Source organism: Anabrus simplex, chromosome 8 (genome assembly GCF_040414725.1).
Source record: "Anabrus simplex isolate iqAnaSimp1 chromosome 8, ASM4041472v1, whole genome shotgun sequence".
NCBI lineage: Eukaryota > Metazoa > Arthropoda > Insecta > Orthoptera > Tettigoniidae > Anabrus > Anabrus simplex.
In genome coordinates, this window is record NC_090272.1 from 227,390,716 (window position 1) to 227,408,118 (window position 17,403).

Sequence of the window (17,403 nt, forward strand, 5' to 3'; positions counted from 1 at the left end):
GTTCTGTGATTAGTTGTGTGATGGGTTTCTACAAGGATAGATTTTCGACAGTGATTACAAAACCAATATTTTGCAAACTCAGAGGTCCGCAACCTCACTATGTGCACTTATTGTTCATTTCCATCTGTATCATTTGTTTTCATTCCTTTTCTTCTTAGATTAACACAGTTTTTAGTTTCAATTATTTTTTTTTTGTATTAACACCTGTTTCACTGAATTCTGTCGCAGTGAGTTGTCTTTTGCTCCACGTAATGATGTAAATATTGTATATTTGTGCTAATTTCGTTTCCGTCTAGGCTCTCTTTAGTTTGTTTTTTCATTTGTACCTTCATGATGTTTTTTGGCATTTTTAACTTGTATTATGTAAATTATTTCAACCCCCCTCATTTTTCACTGAAGATGGCTCAAACGAGCCGAAACATGTTTGATTTACTATGTCTAATTATGGAATGTATGATTTATTGGCTTAGGAGGATACTCTCATTTTTTCACCTTTGTAAAGTTTGTTACGTCTTTCAAGAATTTTTGTGTTTGAATGGGACGTAGCTGAAAGGTGTTCTGTTCCATACTTGACACATTCCTTCACTTTTTATTCAAATGTTCAAACATTCGTCCAGTAGGGAAGCAGCTAGTTTGATATGCTATGTTCCAGTGTTGTTGCGGACTCGATCGAGTGGTGTTCCGCGAGCTGCTACACAACACGTTCGACCTCGTCACAGAAGAGGTTCTCATGGATCGTATTTTCTGCGCCTTCGACCGCTACAACGACGGCGTCATCAGACTGGAGGAGTGGGTGTGCGGTCTGTCTGTGTTCCTGAGAGGGACCACAGAGGAGAGAACGGCCTTCTGCTTCCTTGTCTATGACCTTAACAACGACGGCTTCCTCACGAGGGACGAGATGTTCCATCTACTGAGGTGGGTTTTATCTTCTACACAGTCGAGTTTCGTTACTTCCATGAATAACGTCATGTGCTGCTACCATCGAACTGGGAGAGCTGTAAATGTCTCGCGGAACTGTGCTCAAGCTAAATACGCTGGCGCAAAATCATCCAAATACCAAGAAGGTGTTTTGCTAGTTTAACGAATCTTGGCGGGCGTGTTTGTACATCTGAAAGTCACCTAAATGTCCTGCAAATCGCATTAGCGTGGCGCTAGTAGCGGCCCCATGACGTTGCACATCAGGTGCTCTAAATACGGGCTGTACTGTGTCGCCGCCGTGCTGGACTCACTGTGCTCTGTCTGCTCACTCGCCTCATTCTCGTGTGTTCTCGGCTACGCTTCGCGCCGGTATAAAAGTCGCCGCTGCCTTGGAATCATGGGTCAGGCATTCTCTGTTTATGTAAGCGGTGGGAGCAGGAACTGGCCCGTGGCGATTTTAAATACTTTTCTTTCTACGCACATCATTTCATCTCAGTGCAAGGTGAGCAGACCTATTCTTCTTCACTTCTTGGCCCCTCAGGCCTTAACTTACATGTTTTTCGAACTCTGGCCCATTCTGGGCTCGTCCTACTGTTTATTTAAACAACTTCAAATCCTTTAGACTTGGCCATATGTCGTGCAAAGGACTTGTCCTTGGGCGAACTTTTCTCTCTGATACGGAACTTTGTGTACGTACTGTGTGCGTGTGATTTCAAATTAATTCCAATAGATACAGCAGCCTAATATTTACCCTCTCTCACCCTCGCCATTCCCGTCAACACTGCTTCCCATTCCCTGTCCTTTCATATTTTTCTGTCCCTCTGACCTCCTTCCTATTTCATAAATTTTACGTGGTTCTAAATTGTTATAGTGGCCTTTACGCATTGTTAACTATTTCGTACATGGTGTGTAATTATGGTGGTTTTTCTCTTTTAACGTGTGAAGATTACTGTTAGATCCCTTCTCCATTGTCGGTAAGATTATTCTATCTCCAGTTGTATCTACTTTTATTCCATAAAGTGTTTCCTCAGGTGTATATCTTATTTTCCAATTACAGGGTTATACCTAGGTCTAGTCACGGTCTAATGATCGTTCCTTTAAATTTTTCCTTGTATTGCCATTAGTAATTTTGAAAATTCTAGTCACGATCTCAAATCAACTTTTCCCTTGATGAGTCCCATATAACTTTTCGAATTTTAGCTTGTGCTTGGAAATGGAGCAATCATTGTAATTTGATTTTGATAATTATGAGAATTTCTTGATTGTAAAAATGTTTCCCATGGGTGGTTTGTTAATGCATCTTGTGATTTGAACTTCGTTGTTGGAACTGTTGTGTTATCCCTACTTCCCCTCTTTCTTTTTCTTATGTACTTACCACGATATACCTCCTGAGCAAAGGTCCAGAAAATCCCTGCGCTAATTCTGCTTAAGTCTTGGAGTTTATCCTGATTATATGCTTCGTTTTCCTATGTCGTCTGGTACTTGAGCTTGCGAATACTATATGTGCGCCACGAAAGACTTGGCTGGTGTTTTCCGTTCCGCGGGACCTTGGGTTCAGTGCTTTGGTTTCTAGGCACATTCTGATTAATAACTTGGCTTTGCATTCGCATTCCCATTATCAACAGATATTATCAATTTACGCAATGTAATGCTAATAATACCTAACAATGCTTGGTGGCAGCAGTGGTCGCGAGAAGGTACGCTCACAGGAAAACCGGGCTCCGGACGTCCCCATGGCACCACCGTGACGTAGGATCGCCGTATTAAGCGTATGGCTGTGGCGCAGCGGACTGCGTCTGCAGCAGCAATTCGAGAGGCAGTTGGCACCACAGTGACGCAACGATCTGTTCGAAATCGGTTACTTGAAGGACAGCTCCGAGCCAGACGCCCTGCGGCGAGCATTTCACTTACCCCAAACCACCGCCGCCTGCGACTTCAGTGGTGTCAAGCGAGAGCTCATTGGAGGACGGAGTGGAGTTCCGTTGTGTTTTCCGATGAAAGCCAGTTCTGCCTGTGTGCCATTGATGGCCGTGTGTTGGTTAGGTCAGATGAGCGCCTGCATTCCACTTGTCTGCGGCGTCGACACACTGACACTGGACCTTCACCGGGAGTTCTCGTCTGGGGAGCAATTTGCTATGGCAGCAGGAGCACTCGCGTGGTTATCCCACGCACTCTTACTGGAGATGTGCGCGTCCGTCTGGTGATTCGACCTGTTGTGCTGTCGTTCATGAACAGCATTCCCGAGGATGTTTTCCGACAGGATAATGCACGCCTCTATGCCGCTGTTGTAACCCAGCGTGCTCTACAGAGTGTCGACAAGTTGCCTTGGCCTGCTCGATCCCTCGATCTTTCCCCAATCGAGCACGTATGGGACATCATTGGACGACAACTCCAGCGTCATCCACAGCCGGTATTAACCGTCCATGTATTGACCGACCAAGTGCAACGGGCATGGAACTCCATCCTAAAAACTGACATCCGGCACCTGTACAACACAATGCATGCATGTCTGCATTTAATAGTCAGGCGATTACACTGGTTATTAATGGACCAGCATGGCACAGTTGAGATGACTTTTTTCGAGCGAATATTAACCTGTAGTACTATACCTTTAATCAATTAAATATGTTACCTCGAGAAATATATATTGCTAAAATTTCCATATTCTACATTCCTTATTTCATGGTGTTTGGATATTTTTTCCGCCAGTGTATATCGGCTGAAATTCTTATGGCGACGATGGGATAGGAAAGGGCTAGTGGGAAGGAAGTGTCCATGGCCTTAATTAAGGTACAGCCTGATGAGATTCGAACCCGCTATCTTCCGAATGCAAACTCACAGCTGCTCACCCCTAACCGCAAGACCAACTAGCTCGGTTAAGGTTTCTTAGTGGTGTTGGGGATGAGGTCAGTACAGGACGATTCAACTAGCCCATAGACATGTCGTAGCACAACAATAGTCTAATAGTAATGTATTGTCCAGGAAGAAACTCTGAGTCAGGAACAACATACTGTGCAATTTGTTGTTACAATTGGCTTTAAGTTGCACCGACACAGTTAGATCTTATGGCGACGATGGGAGAGGAAAGGACTAGGAGTGGGAAGGAAGCGGTCGTGGCCTTAATTATGGTACAGCCCCAGCATTTTCCTGGTGCGAAAACGGGAAACCACAAAAAACCACATTCAGGGCTGCCTACAGTGGGGTTCGAACCCACTATCTCCCGGATGCAACCTCACAGCTGAGCGCCCCTAACCGCACAGCCAACTCCCCCGGTCTTTACGATGAGGCCTGCTTGGGATTGCACATCAATTGCAATGCCTCCTTCCTTGTTGTTTTCTCTTTCAATATTCCTTCGATATTGCACTGTGCGTTATTGTTCTCTCCTCTTTGGACCGGGTTTCCTTTTCATTCTCTGTTGGCATCCTTCCATTCTCAAAACCTTCATCATCATCATCATCATCATCATCTGGTTACCCTCCAGGTTCGGTTTTTCCCTCGGACTCAGCGAGGGATCCCACCTCTACCGCCTCAAGGGTGGTGTCCTGGAGATTCAGACTCTTGGTCGGGGATACAACTGGGGAGAATGACCAGTACCTCGCCCAGGCGGCCTCACCTGCTATGCTGAACAGGGGCCTTGTGGAGGGATGGGAAGATTGGAAGGGATAGACAAGGAAGAGGGAAGGAAGCGGCCGTGGCCTTAAGTCAGGTACCATCCCGGCATTCGCCTGGAGGAGAAGTGGGAAACCACGGAAAACCACGTCGCGGATGGTTGAGATGGGAATCGAACCCACCTCTACTCAGTTGACCTCCCGAGGCTGAGTGGACCGTTCCAGCCCTCGTGCCACTTTTCAAATTTTCGTGGCAGAGCCGGGAATCGAACCCGGACCTCCGGGGGTGGCAGCTAATCACGCTAACCACTACACCACAGAGGCGGACTAAAACCTTCCTTTTAAAAATCTCTCTTTCCATATTTTCCTCTTCTGACTTATTTCATTTCTTTCTAAATTTGTACTGGTGTCTGTATCCAGCTCCCTGTTGATTATTTCTCCGAGAAGTACTTGATTATCTGTTTTGTCAATCTCTTATCACCCATTATACATGTATGTCCGAAAAACACCAATGTTCTTTTTCTTATGGTTTCTGTTACATTTTCTATAATCTGGTATATTCCAGTCCACTATTACTTCTTAATTTCGATTGTTCTGTTTTCATTGGACCAACTGTAAGATTTTTTCATATTTTTTTTTCTAGCACTTCACGTTCATTTAAAGTATATTACAAAACCACCAGCCCCGTGGTGTGGGGGTAGCGTGCCTCATTCTTACCCGGACGCACCATGTTCGATTCCCAGCCAGGTCAGGGATTTTTACCTGGATCGGAGGTCTGTTTCCAGGTCTACTCAGCCTACGTCATTAGAATTGAGGAGCTATCTGACGGTGAGATAGCGGCCCCGGTCTAGAAATTCAAGAATAATGACCGAGAGGATTCGTAGTGCTGACCACACGACATCTCGCAATCTGCAGGCCTTCGGGCTGAGCAGCGGTCGCTTGGAAGGCCAAGGCCCTTCAGCGGTGTAGTGCCATCGGGTTAGGTTTTATAATTCAAAACTGGACATTCACTTGTGCAAAGACATTCTAGTTTCACCATTGTATTACAGTTGTTTACATATGCATTTCATGTTGTTATAATTCTTAGTGATGCCATACGCTCTATCTTTTGCATCATTTCTTCTACAGCATATTTTTCTAAACCATTTTCTTAAATTATTTATCCCAGGTACTTTACTTTGTCTATTCGACCAATATCCGTCACCAACAATTTTGGCGTGTGTTTTATTTTCGTAATAAATCTGTTGTTCTACACAGATGTTCAAACCTCTTTGTTAGCTATTTATTCCAAGAGAGTGAGAGAGAGAGAGAGAGAGAATATATATCATTATCATCAAAAGTTTTCATCAAGGAAGAGGGAAGGAACTGGCCGTGGCCTTAAGTTAGGTACCATCCCGGCATTTGCTTAGAGGAGAAGTGGGAAACCATGGGAAACCCCTTCGAGGATGGCTGAGGTGGGATTCGAACCCACCTCTACTCAGTTGACGTCCCTAGGCTGAGAGGATCCCCTTCCAGCCCTCGTGCCACTTTTCAAATTTCGTGGCAGCTAATTTTATTTTATTTTGTTTTATTTGTTATTTAGAAGAAGGAAAGGATTGTGTTTGCTTTCATAATATATACCAACACCCTTTTTTTTAGCTTTGTCTTTTTATGAAAATAGCATAACTCAACAACATTAGTATACAGAACAATATATGTATATAGGGAGGGGAGTTAGGGATTGGAAACTTACCAAGGGAGACGTTCAATAAATGTCCAATTCTTTGCAATCATCTAAGAAAAGAGAAGGCTAGGAAAACAACAGATAGGGAATCTGCCACCTGGGCTACTGCCTTAAATACAGATCAGTAGTGATTGAGGTATTGAGTTATTTTCCATTGTATCCAGAGATAATATTTTATTCACAAACAATATTAATGTCAATTGCAATATTATATAATGCTACGAGCCGCCAATGATCCTTCACAGTAGCGGCAATTGGAAATTAGAAGTAAGTAGGGGGGGGGGGGGGGGGAGGGCAAAAGTGTACAGACAAGAAAGGATACCCGAGTTTGTGGAATATAATGGGCGGGGGGTAATATACAGCAAAACTGAAAGAAATAAATAAAGCTGCAAAATAGTAAGGATTAAATATGTTCTCTGAGCAAATTTCAACAGAATGGTAAGGTTCACAGTTTATCAACTTAATTTCGGTAATAACCGTTTTTTGAGATTTTGATTCAATACTATACAATAAAACATTCATCAAATGAACAATTAAACATGTATTACAATTAAATAGAAGTATGGCGTGATTAAACAATTTAAAATCATTTGGTATTGGAGTGCGCTCTAAGAAACTAACAGACGCTAAAGAGAGCGCCACACTGGCGAGCTTGCGCGACAAGCGGGTGAATTATACCCCAGTGTCCATGATCTGTATATACCCCTCACAGCACATGCAAAGTCTCCACTACTTGCTGTGGCGCTATACAAATCGGTTAGCCGCGACGAACGACATTTTGTGATTTCCACTAATAATTTTGTTAATAATTAAAGAAAATAAAGGGAAGAATTAGCTGATAAGACAACAGGGATTGTACAGATTTCTTGTTTTAATAATTCCTGTAATTCCTAGTTTAATCCGGCTAAAAGTGAATAAGAATGCAATATTTATTCCACAAAGTGCCCCTTTCCCCCCCAATCGACCCCCTGATCGCCGCTACAGAATTCCTTTATTAAATTGATTCATGCGGTATATTAAAACGACTTCTCGTTGTAGTCCTTATTGTAGTCCTCAAAAATGACTGTGTTCAACAAATGAGATACCGTTCCTCTCTCAAAACCGCCAATCACCTATTCAGAACTTACAATACAAGTTGTTTATTCCCGCGCAAACGAAGTCACATCTTGGAACTGAAGTGATATCTCGCGTTAAATTCTACAACTACTACACCTGGTAGTGCGAATGGCACCCACTAGATGGCAACACCAGGTAGTTTCGTTGGTTGGCATCCGCTGCACGTATTCTGTTTGCCGAAAGACTTCATTACCGTACTACTGTACTTGTCTTTGCGGTCTTTGCCCCGCACGCCTTCTATTTAGTTACCCTCTGAAAGAAAGCAAGATAAAAATGATTGCACTGAAGAGGACACAAAACCAATACATTTCACATTATTGTACGACTTCAACATTTCACGTGCCACTTGACGACTAGACTTTCGACCCTGGGCTAAATTCAGAATAGTTTTATTCTGCCGTCTTTCTAACGCTAGTAAGTCATTTGGACCACCGGAATCTTTACACATCGGTGTATTAAGGGACGAATCCTCCTGCGTGACAAGGTTGTGAGATGAACAGCAGGCAATGGTATGATGATAAACGGGGTTAAAAGGCAGGTTGTCAGTTTCACAAATAGGAAAAGTCCTCTCAGTTCTAATTACTGTGTAGATGTGGTGAAAGTTCCTAATGGGGATCACTGTAAGTGCCTAGATGTTGATATAAGGAAAGATCTCCTTTGGGGAAATCACATAAAGAGTGTTGTAAATACACATGGTTATGAGGGTATTTAGGGATTGTAGTTGGAATGTAAAGGAGAGAGCATATAAGTCTCTGCTAAGACCACAGGTACAGTGTGGTTCCAGTGTAGGGAACCCTCACCAGGATTACTTGATTCGAGAACTGGAAAAAATCCGAAGAGGAGCAGTTCGATTTGTTCTGGGTGATTTCCGACAAAAGAGTAGCGTTACAAAAATGTTGCAACGTTTTGGCTGGGAAGACTTGGGAGAAAGAAGACGAGCTGCTCGACTAAGTGGTATGTTCTGAGCTGTCAGTGGAGAGATGGAATGGAATGACATCAGTAGACGAATAAGTTTGAGTGGTGTTTATTAAAGTGGAAAAGATATGAAAATAAAGCTGGATTTCAAGAGGACACATTGGGGCAAATATTCTTTTATAGGAAGGGGAGTTAGGGATTGGAATAACCAAGGGAGATGTTCAATAAATTTCCAATTTCTTTGCAATCATAAAAAAAGGCTAGGAAAAACGACAGATACGGAATCTGCCACCCGGGTGACTACCCTAAATGCAGATGGGTGATTGATTGATTGATTGATTGATTGATTGATTGATTGATTGATTGAATTGATTGATTGATTGATTGATTTCGGCCACAAAGCTGACTACTTAGTTAATTAATTTTTATTTATTGTTTATTTGGTGAGCGGTTTAACGTCTTGCTAGCACAAAAAACGGTTTTGGCGACGACTGAAGAAGAAAGGGAAAGTTGCCGTCGGCTTAGTTTAAAGTAGAATCCCAGCATTTTCCTGGTGTGATATGGGGAAAGCACAGAAAGCCATCTTCAGGGCTGTGGATGGTGGGGTCGAACCCACTATCTATGGAAAGCAAGCTCACAGCTACAGATAGCCAACTCGCTCTGTCAAGAAGCATTTATATAGAGCAACAACAAGACCACTTTCCGTTCCTGTTAGCAAGTCGGCGATAAAATAAAAAGTGAACATGTTTACTTTAGCTTAACTTGCAGATAACACAAGCACAAGTCTGTTTTCTCTTCTCCTTGCTCCATTCTCCCACACTTCCATGCAAACGTACATATGCAGGGGCTTATGTAGGCTGGTGCAATCGGTGCACTACACTGGGGCTCCCGAAGACAGGAGGCCCGCATGAGCAGCCCAAAAAGATTTTGAAGGTGATCTACTGTTATTGAACATAGTTGTTTGACTTCTAGCTATCTCCATGTACTGTATGTAATACTTGCTGTATGAACTTAACTGTATCTGTTTAGAGTGATCAAAGCTGAAATATCATTTTCTGAGTTAAAACTGATCAAACGCTCACTTAGAAGTTCTTAAGTGGTCTGGCCCTATTATCAATAGAAAGTGAAAGGGCACGACAGATTAACGTTGAGAGAGTCGTTGGTATCTTTGCCGATACGAAATGAAGAAAGAAAATCTCCATATCTCAATAATTGTTTTTACTGTTGAATAAATACTGTGTTTTTCTGATATCAAGAACATGTGGACTTCAAGCTTTGTTAAATTTTTGTCTCCGTTTTTCTTTCTTTCTTAATCCGTTTACCCACCAGGGTTGGATTTTCCCTTGGACCCAGCCAAGAATCCCACCTCTACCGCCTCAAGGATAGTGTGCTGGAGCGTGAGACTTTTAGGGTCGGGTTGATACAACTGGGTAGGAAGAGCAGCACCTCACCCAGGCGGCCTCACCTCCTATGCTGAACAGGGGCCTTGTGTGGGGATGGTAAGATCGGAAGGGATAGGCAAGGAACAGGGAAGGAAACGACCGTGCCTTACGTTAGGTACCATCCCGGCATTTGCCTGGAGGAGAAGTGGGTAACCACGAAAAACCAGTTTTAGGATGGCTGAGGTGAGAATCGAAAACCCCCTCTACTCTTCTGACCTCCCAAGGCTGAATGGACCCCGTTTCAGCCCTCGTACCCCTTTTCAAATATCGTGGCAGAACCGGGAATCGAACCTGGGCCTCCAGGGGTGGCAGCGAATCACACTATCTATTACATCACAGAGGCGGATTATTATGATTTACGAAGACCTAACACCTGGTATGATCCTGTTGATCTTCTGCAAGCCGGGCTGAGTGGCTCAGACGGTTAAGGCGCTGGCCTTCTGACCTCAACTTTGCAGGTTCAATCCTGGCTCAGTCCGGTGGTATTTCAAGGTGCTCAAATACGTCAGCCTCGTGTCGGTAGATTTACTGGCACGTAAAAGAACTCCTGCGCGACTAAATTCCGGCAACTCGGCGTCTCCGAAAACCGTAAAAGAGTAGTTAGTGGGACATAAAACAAATATCATTATTATTATTATTATTAGATCTTCTGCAACGATAAGTGAGTGTCTAACGTTTCAGGCAAATAAACCTAAATCAAATAATTAACACCTCATTATTTGATTCCATCGTTCTTGAAATTTGTAAAACCATGTAGAGTGGTACGTATGCATGCTTGTTTATGTATGGTTAAATCTGATGTATAATATATTTCGTGCCAGTGAGTATAAGTCCTGAAGTCCTCATAGTAGTCTACAAGTTACTAATTTAATTTTTAACAGTTAGCAGAAAGAAATGAAAATACAATTTTCTGAAATATTTCGATGTTGCCTATTCATTTCAAACTCTCTGCAATTAATACTGTCTCTACCAAACAAGCTGTACATGATGTAAATATAAAAATTAAGAGATTAAGTAAGAGTTTTAGAAATGTCCATGTAGTAGATACTTTAGGTCTTGGCAGGCAAATGTTCACTAGACATGGGTTACATCTAAATGGTAATGGAAAAGCAACTCTCTGTAGACAAATTGCTACAATTATCAACAGAGATTTGCAAACTAATCTGTACTTAAGAAAACCCATACCACTAAACTGGCACATACAGGGAAACTTGCCAGAAAACCCAGACCCTTAAATCAAGATCTATGTACAAGGATCTGGGTTCCAGGGAAGTTCTCAACTCATGAGTCAAACATTACCCAATTGCAACAGTCAAGTTTTAGGGAGGAAGGAGGTCTGAGATTGCTCTTGGTAAACTGTCAGAGTGTAGTAAATAAACAATTAAAATTCGGTACATTGATGGAAACTTATGAGACGGATGTGGTGATAGGAGTGGAATCGTGGTCGAGAGAAGGGGTGGGTAATACAGAAGTATTTCCAGAAGGGTATACAGTCTATCGTAGAGACCGAGGAGATAAAAAGGGAGGAGGGGTATTTATTCTGGTGAAGGAAACTTATTGTTCGCATGAATGGTTTACTGATGAAAGGGATGAAATATTAGGGATAAAATTAGTTTGTGATAATATGAAGGAGGTGGGAATTATAGGAACATATAGGCCTGGAAGAGAGGAAAGAGACATGGAAATATTTGAGAAAATAATAGATTATACTCATAAAAACAATAATGATACGGTAATAATTGGGGGAGATCTAAACTTGCCTGAAGTTGAATGGAATGGAGCTGCAAGTGAAGCCCATGAACAGAAACTGGCAAATAAGTTAATTTGGGAGGGAGGATTTACACAAGTAGTTCAAGAACCAACTCGTCTCAATAACTTACTAGATGTATTCTTGATTAAACCATGGGAAATTGTTGATAAAACTGAGGTAATTGAAGGAATAGGTGACCATAAAGCTGTAATAATGGATGTAGGACTGGTACCAAAAAGGCTTAATAAGAGGGTCACACAAGACAAGAAATTGTACAGAAAAACTAAAGTTGATGAATTTGGGACTTACCTTAAATCACAATTCAGTTGTTGGATAAGTGAAGGGAGTAATGTGGATACACTTTGGGCTAAATTCAAAGGAATCATTTGGGAAGGAGAGAAGAGATTTGTACCTGTTAAGAAGGGTAAAATGACCTCAGACCCTGTTTATTACACAAGGGAAATAAGAAAATTAAAAAGAAAATGTAGAATAGTAAACAGGAAAATCAAAGAAGGTAGGGAGAGTAGAGAAAGTAGAAAACAGCTAATGAGGGAACTGAATAGAGTGAAAAAGGAAGCAAAAGAGAATTATATGAATGGCATTCTTCAAGAGGGTAATGACCACAAAGGGAAATGGAAAAAGCTGTATTCATATATCAGGAATCAAAAAGGAAAAGGAATCCAAATTCCTACAATGGTGGGAGAAGGGGGTGAACACTATTTAACAGATACTGAGAAAGCAAACCTCTTTAGTAGGGAATTCCGAGATTCAGTAGAAGATTGTCAGGACTTGGAAACCGTAACAGAAGATAGAGAGGGAGAGACACAGAGGGAAACAAGAAGCTTCTCATTCACAAATGAAGATATTTTCAGAGAAATCCAACTGCTTCAACAAGGAAAAGCAGCAGGAAGTGATCAAATTACTGGGGAGGTATTAAAGACAATGGGGTGGTAGGATAGTGCCTTATTTAAAATTTCTCTTTGACTATGTCATAAATAATAGTGTGATACCAAAGAAATGGAAAGAATCTATAATAATACCAATTTATAAAGGAAAGGGTGATAAAAGGAAACCAGAGAACTACAGACCAATCAGCCTGACCAGTATAGTTTGTAAAATACTGGAGAATTTAATAGCAAAGTACATCAGAGGGATATGTGATGATAAAAATTGGTTCATGAGGAGCCAGTATGGATTTAGAAAGAAATTTTCTTGCGAGGCACAACTGGTGGGATTTCAGCAGGACATATCAGACCAGTTAGATTCAGGAGGCCAGTTAGATTGCATAGCCATAGATCTTTCCAAAGCCTTTGATAGAGTGGAACATGGAATATTATTAAAGAAATTGGAGGGAATAGGATTGGATGTAAGGGTTATACGTTGGATAAGAACATTTCTAAATTCAAGGGTTCAGAAAGTCAAAGTTGGAAATAATATATCCCAGGAAGAGAAAGTCTGGAAGGGAATTGCACAGGGTAGTATAATCGGTCCGTTACTTTTCTTAATATACGCAAATGATTTAGGGAACAATATAACATCGAAGATAAGATTGTATGCAGATGACATAATTGTTTATAGGGAAATAAATAACATTGAGGATTGTTCAGAATTACAAAGGGACCTTGACAGTATCCAAGAATGGGTTGAAGAAAATAATATGAAGATTAATGGAGGCAAATCAACTGTTACAACATTTACAAACAGGAGCTTTAAAACTGAATTTGAATATACTTTGGATGAGGTAGTTATCCCAAAAGCTGGCAAGTGCAAATACTTAGGTGTGAGATTTGAAAGTAATTTGCACTGGAAGGGTCATGTTGATGACATTGTTGGGAAAGCATACAGATCGTTACATGTCATAATGAGACTACTTAAAGGATGCAACAAAGAATTAAAAGAAAAAAGTTACTTAAGTATGGTTCGTCCATTATTGGAATATGCAAACAGTGTTTGGGATCCTCACCAAGAATACCTAATAAAAGAACTAGATGGTGTGCAGAGGAAAGCAGCAAGGTTTGTAACAGGGGATTTCAGGAGAAAGAGTAGTGTATCAGAAATGTTAAAGGAACTTGGGTGGGAAACTTTAAGTAAGAGAAGGGAGAAAACTAGACTTATAGGATTATATAGAGCCTATACAGGAGAAGAAGCATGGGGAGATATCCGTGAGAGGCTTCGGTTGGAAAATAATTATATTGGTAGAACTGACCACAAGTACAAAATTAGAAGGAATTTTAGCAGAAGCGATTGGGGTAAATTTTCTTTCATTGGGAAGGGCGTGAAGGAGTGGAACAGTTTACCAGGGGTAGTGTTTGATCCTTTTCCAAAATCTGTACAGATATTCAAGAAGAGAATAAACAACAACAGAGATAATAAATTAAATGTTAGAGGGCATTCGACCAGTGCAGGATATTGTAAATAATAAATGTGTGTGATTAAATTAATTCCATCCCCTGGTCTAAGGAGTTTGGACAGCCCAAGTAGGGGACTGCCTGTAGGGGTGAAGTACAGTGGGGACTTCGAGGGCCCTGGGACCGCTACGGTAGCTGTGAAGGCCCTTCAGGAACTCTGAAAAGTGGTGGCAAAAGGGGCTCTGGTTAAGACGCAGCAGGTCGTTATGCTACTTAGGTTCCAAAATGGGTAAAATATAAATATGTAAATAAATTCAGTGTTAATTTTAATCTTATACCAGTTGTATAGTATTATTAGAAGTAATTTCACATACCGTACTGTATATGAGTTGACTATGTTCGTAAGATATTATAAGTAGAATTTTGTAAACAATATAAATTTATTAAGGATGATGTGTGTGTTTAATAGAAAAAATTATTAGCATAAATTGTATAATATTGTACTCTAGAAAAATTTTCTTCGTCTCCTGTTAATTTAAAATTTAGTGCTTGACAATAATGTATTTTAGTGTACCATTTGCCACCGAGGTAGACACCTCATTTGCAAATAAAGAGATTTTGATTTGATTTGATTTGATTTGATTAGGGTCGCGCAGCTGTGAGCTTGCATTCGGGGGATAGTGGGTTCAAGCCGCACTGTGGGCAGGTCTGAAGGTGACTTCCCGTAGTTTCCCATTTACACACCAAGCAAATGGTATGGCTGTACCTTAATTAAGGACATGACCGCTTCTTTTTCAATTCTAGCTCTTTCCAATCGCATCGTCGTTTTAAAACCTGTCTGTGGCGGCACGACGTAAAACAACTTGTAAGAAATACTGGCTCTGGTTAATAATGCAAGCCCTGAAATGCAGCTGCTTTTAACTTATATTTCTTACCCCTGGCACGGAGGATGTGCGTGTGTGTGTGATCCCCAGCCGAATCTACGGGACGCAGAGATTTGAAATTTGAACATAAGTAGATGGAAGGATAAGGAGTGCAAGTGTAGGGACTGTGGGTGTGGCCAGGCATTAAGGAGTATGAGGGAGGAGTTGGAGAGTTTGAGAGAGATAATTAGGATTCTCTCAGAGGACAGGAAAGAAAGTAGGCCTCCCTCAAACAATGTACATGATAGAGTAGGTGTAAAAGAGGGATGGGAAGGAAAGAGGGGAATTGTAGAAGACAGGTGGTCAAATGTTCTAAGAGGAAGGAAATTGCAGGCTAAGGGCTCTATTCAGTATCAGAATTCAGGACAGGTGTCTGTGAGAAATCGGTACGAGTCACTGCAGGTAGAACAACCGAGGGAAGATGAAGAACGGGGAACTGTTGCTGAGAAGTGTAGAAGTACGAGGAAGAGAAAAGGTAGGAAAAGTAAATGTAGAGTAGAGGATAGGAAAAGACAGGAGGGACAGGGTCATGGGAGGGAGAAAGGAGGAGGAAGTAGCTTCTGCAGCTGTCAGGAAAGATACGGCTGACCAGGGCGGTAGGGGATCAAAAGAGGTGGGCAGGGTTGAGGCTCTGGTCATGGGGGATTCCATTGTTAGACATGTGGGGAAAATGTGTGGAGGAAAGGCAACCAGGGTAGAGTGCTATCCACAAATTAGGTTGAGGCAGATGTTGAGGAAAGTAGAAGAGAAGGAGGAGGGAAACAAGGAGGCAAGTAGGTATAAGTACCAACATAATTGGGGATGTGTGGGATCTGGTAAATGCAGCACGGGCGGAGTTTAAGGAAGTGGAGATTGTTATCAGTGGAATACTGACTGGAAGGTGATTGGGGATTTAAATGGGACCATGGAGGGGGTATGTGGGAAACTGGGAGTGAAATTTCTAGATCCTAATGGGTGGGTAGGAGATGGGATCTGTACTCAGATGGCCTTCACTTAAACCGCAATGGTACGTATAAGTTAGGCAATTTGTTTACAAGGGTAATAGGGAGGTACATTCGGGGAAACGGGGTGGTTCAGGGAGCGGTGATAAGGGTACAGGGATCTGGAAGTCAAGTAGGGATGACATATTAATGTTAGTGTTGAACTGTAGAAGTATTGTAAAGAAAATAATAGAATTAATTCAACAGATATATACTTATCAGATATTGTGACAGGAGTTTTATCATGGCTGAGAAATGATATCATGCATGCAGAAATTTTCTCATGGAACTGGAGTGTGTTTCGTAGAAATAGGATAGGAATGGTATGAGGGGGAGTATTCATTCTGGTGAAAGAAAAATTTGTAAGCTACTAAAAAGTTAAAGATGGCAAACATGAACTTCTACGTGTAAGGCTCGTTTCTAAAGATAATAGGTATCTTGATGTCTTAGGAGTGTACAGACCGGGAAAGGGTAGCGCTGACGCTGATTCAGAATTATTTGATACTAGCTGATGTACCCGTGCTTCGCTGCGGGATTCTCAGAAAGACTGTCTTTGTGCTTTTCCTAACGACAGTTAACTTAGGTCATTACAAAAACGTCAGTAGGAATGTAGGGATTAAAAGCAATGTTATTATACAAAATACTCTCCCAAATGAAAAACCGCACATTTTCTCACTGTTAACGAACAGTACTACGGTGCCGATCTAACAGTCCAAAGTTCCAGTGTTGGAATGACCAGGCTGCAGACAGCCATGAACATTCCTCTGCCATTGTTCCCTTAAATATACACACTGCTCATTCCAATCAGTGCCTCAGGGTAGAGATTGAATAGCTCGAATGCTATGATGAACCAGCGTGTTACGTACCAGTAGTATCAGAAAATTTATGAACCAGGGGAATGGCATGCTTAAGAAGAAAGTTATCCAACTCCCTAGCTACTTCTCGCCAATATTCAGGCAGACTGTTATACTCGGTACGACCGGGCGAGTAGCCGTGCGATTAGGGGCGCAAAGCTGTGAGTTTCTATCCGGGAGGTGGTGGGTTCGAAAACCACTGTCGACAGCCCTGAAGATGGTTTTCCGTGGTCTCCTATATTCACACCAGGCAAATGCTGGGGCTGTACCGTAATTAACGCCAGGGCCGCTTCCTCTCCACTCCTAGCCCTTTCTTATCCCATCGTCGCCATAACACCTATCTTTGTCGGTGGGACGTAAAGCAAATTAAAAAAAACTCGGTATGCAGCAGCAATCCCATCTATAGTACATCACCGGGATAGGTTTAAAGCGATTGTTGAGGAATGTGAAAACAGATTTGTGGCTTTAAAGGTGGTAAAGAATGGTAAAGGCCCACTGTTTTATACCAGAGAATCAAAGAGACTAAGATGAAGGTGCAGGTTGGAAAGAAATAGAGTTAGAAATGGCTGTGGAAATAAGGAGAAATTGAAGGAACTTAGTAGAAAATTGAATCTAGCAAAGAAGTCAGCTAAGAATAGCATGATCGCAAGAAGGGGTTTCGAATGCACCTTGAAAACGAATTTTTAATTTTCGCTTTCGTTGGTGCCTTATGAACGAAAAAGAAAAAAAAAACCGTCGGAAAACGTGTGTTGGGATGACAATCCAACGTGCTGTCACCAGGATTAAATGCATAAATTCACTGTCACTGTACATATGGTAGGTAGAG

The 17,403-nt window shown here is 41.7% G+C and overlaps 1 protein-coding gene across 1 annotated transcript in view; it reads left to right on the forward strand.

The window, feature by feature from the left end:
• The window catches only part of LOC136879385 (calaxin), a 119,055-nt gene that overhangs the window by 42,494 nt on the left and 59,158 nt on the right, over window positions 1-17,403 (forward strand). The window contains exon 3 of the mRNA XM_067153199.2: window positions 653-915. Coding sequence (XP_067009300.1) covers window positions 653-915 — 263 coding nt within the window. The remainder of the gene's footprint in view (window positions 1-652; window positions 916-17,403) is intronic.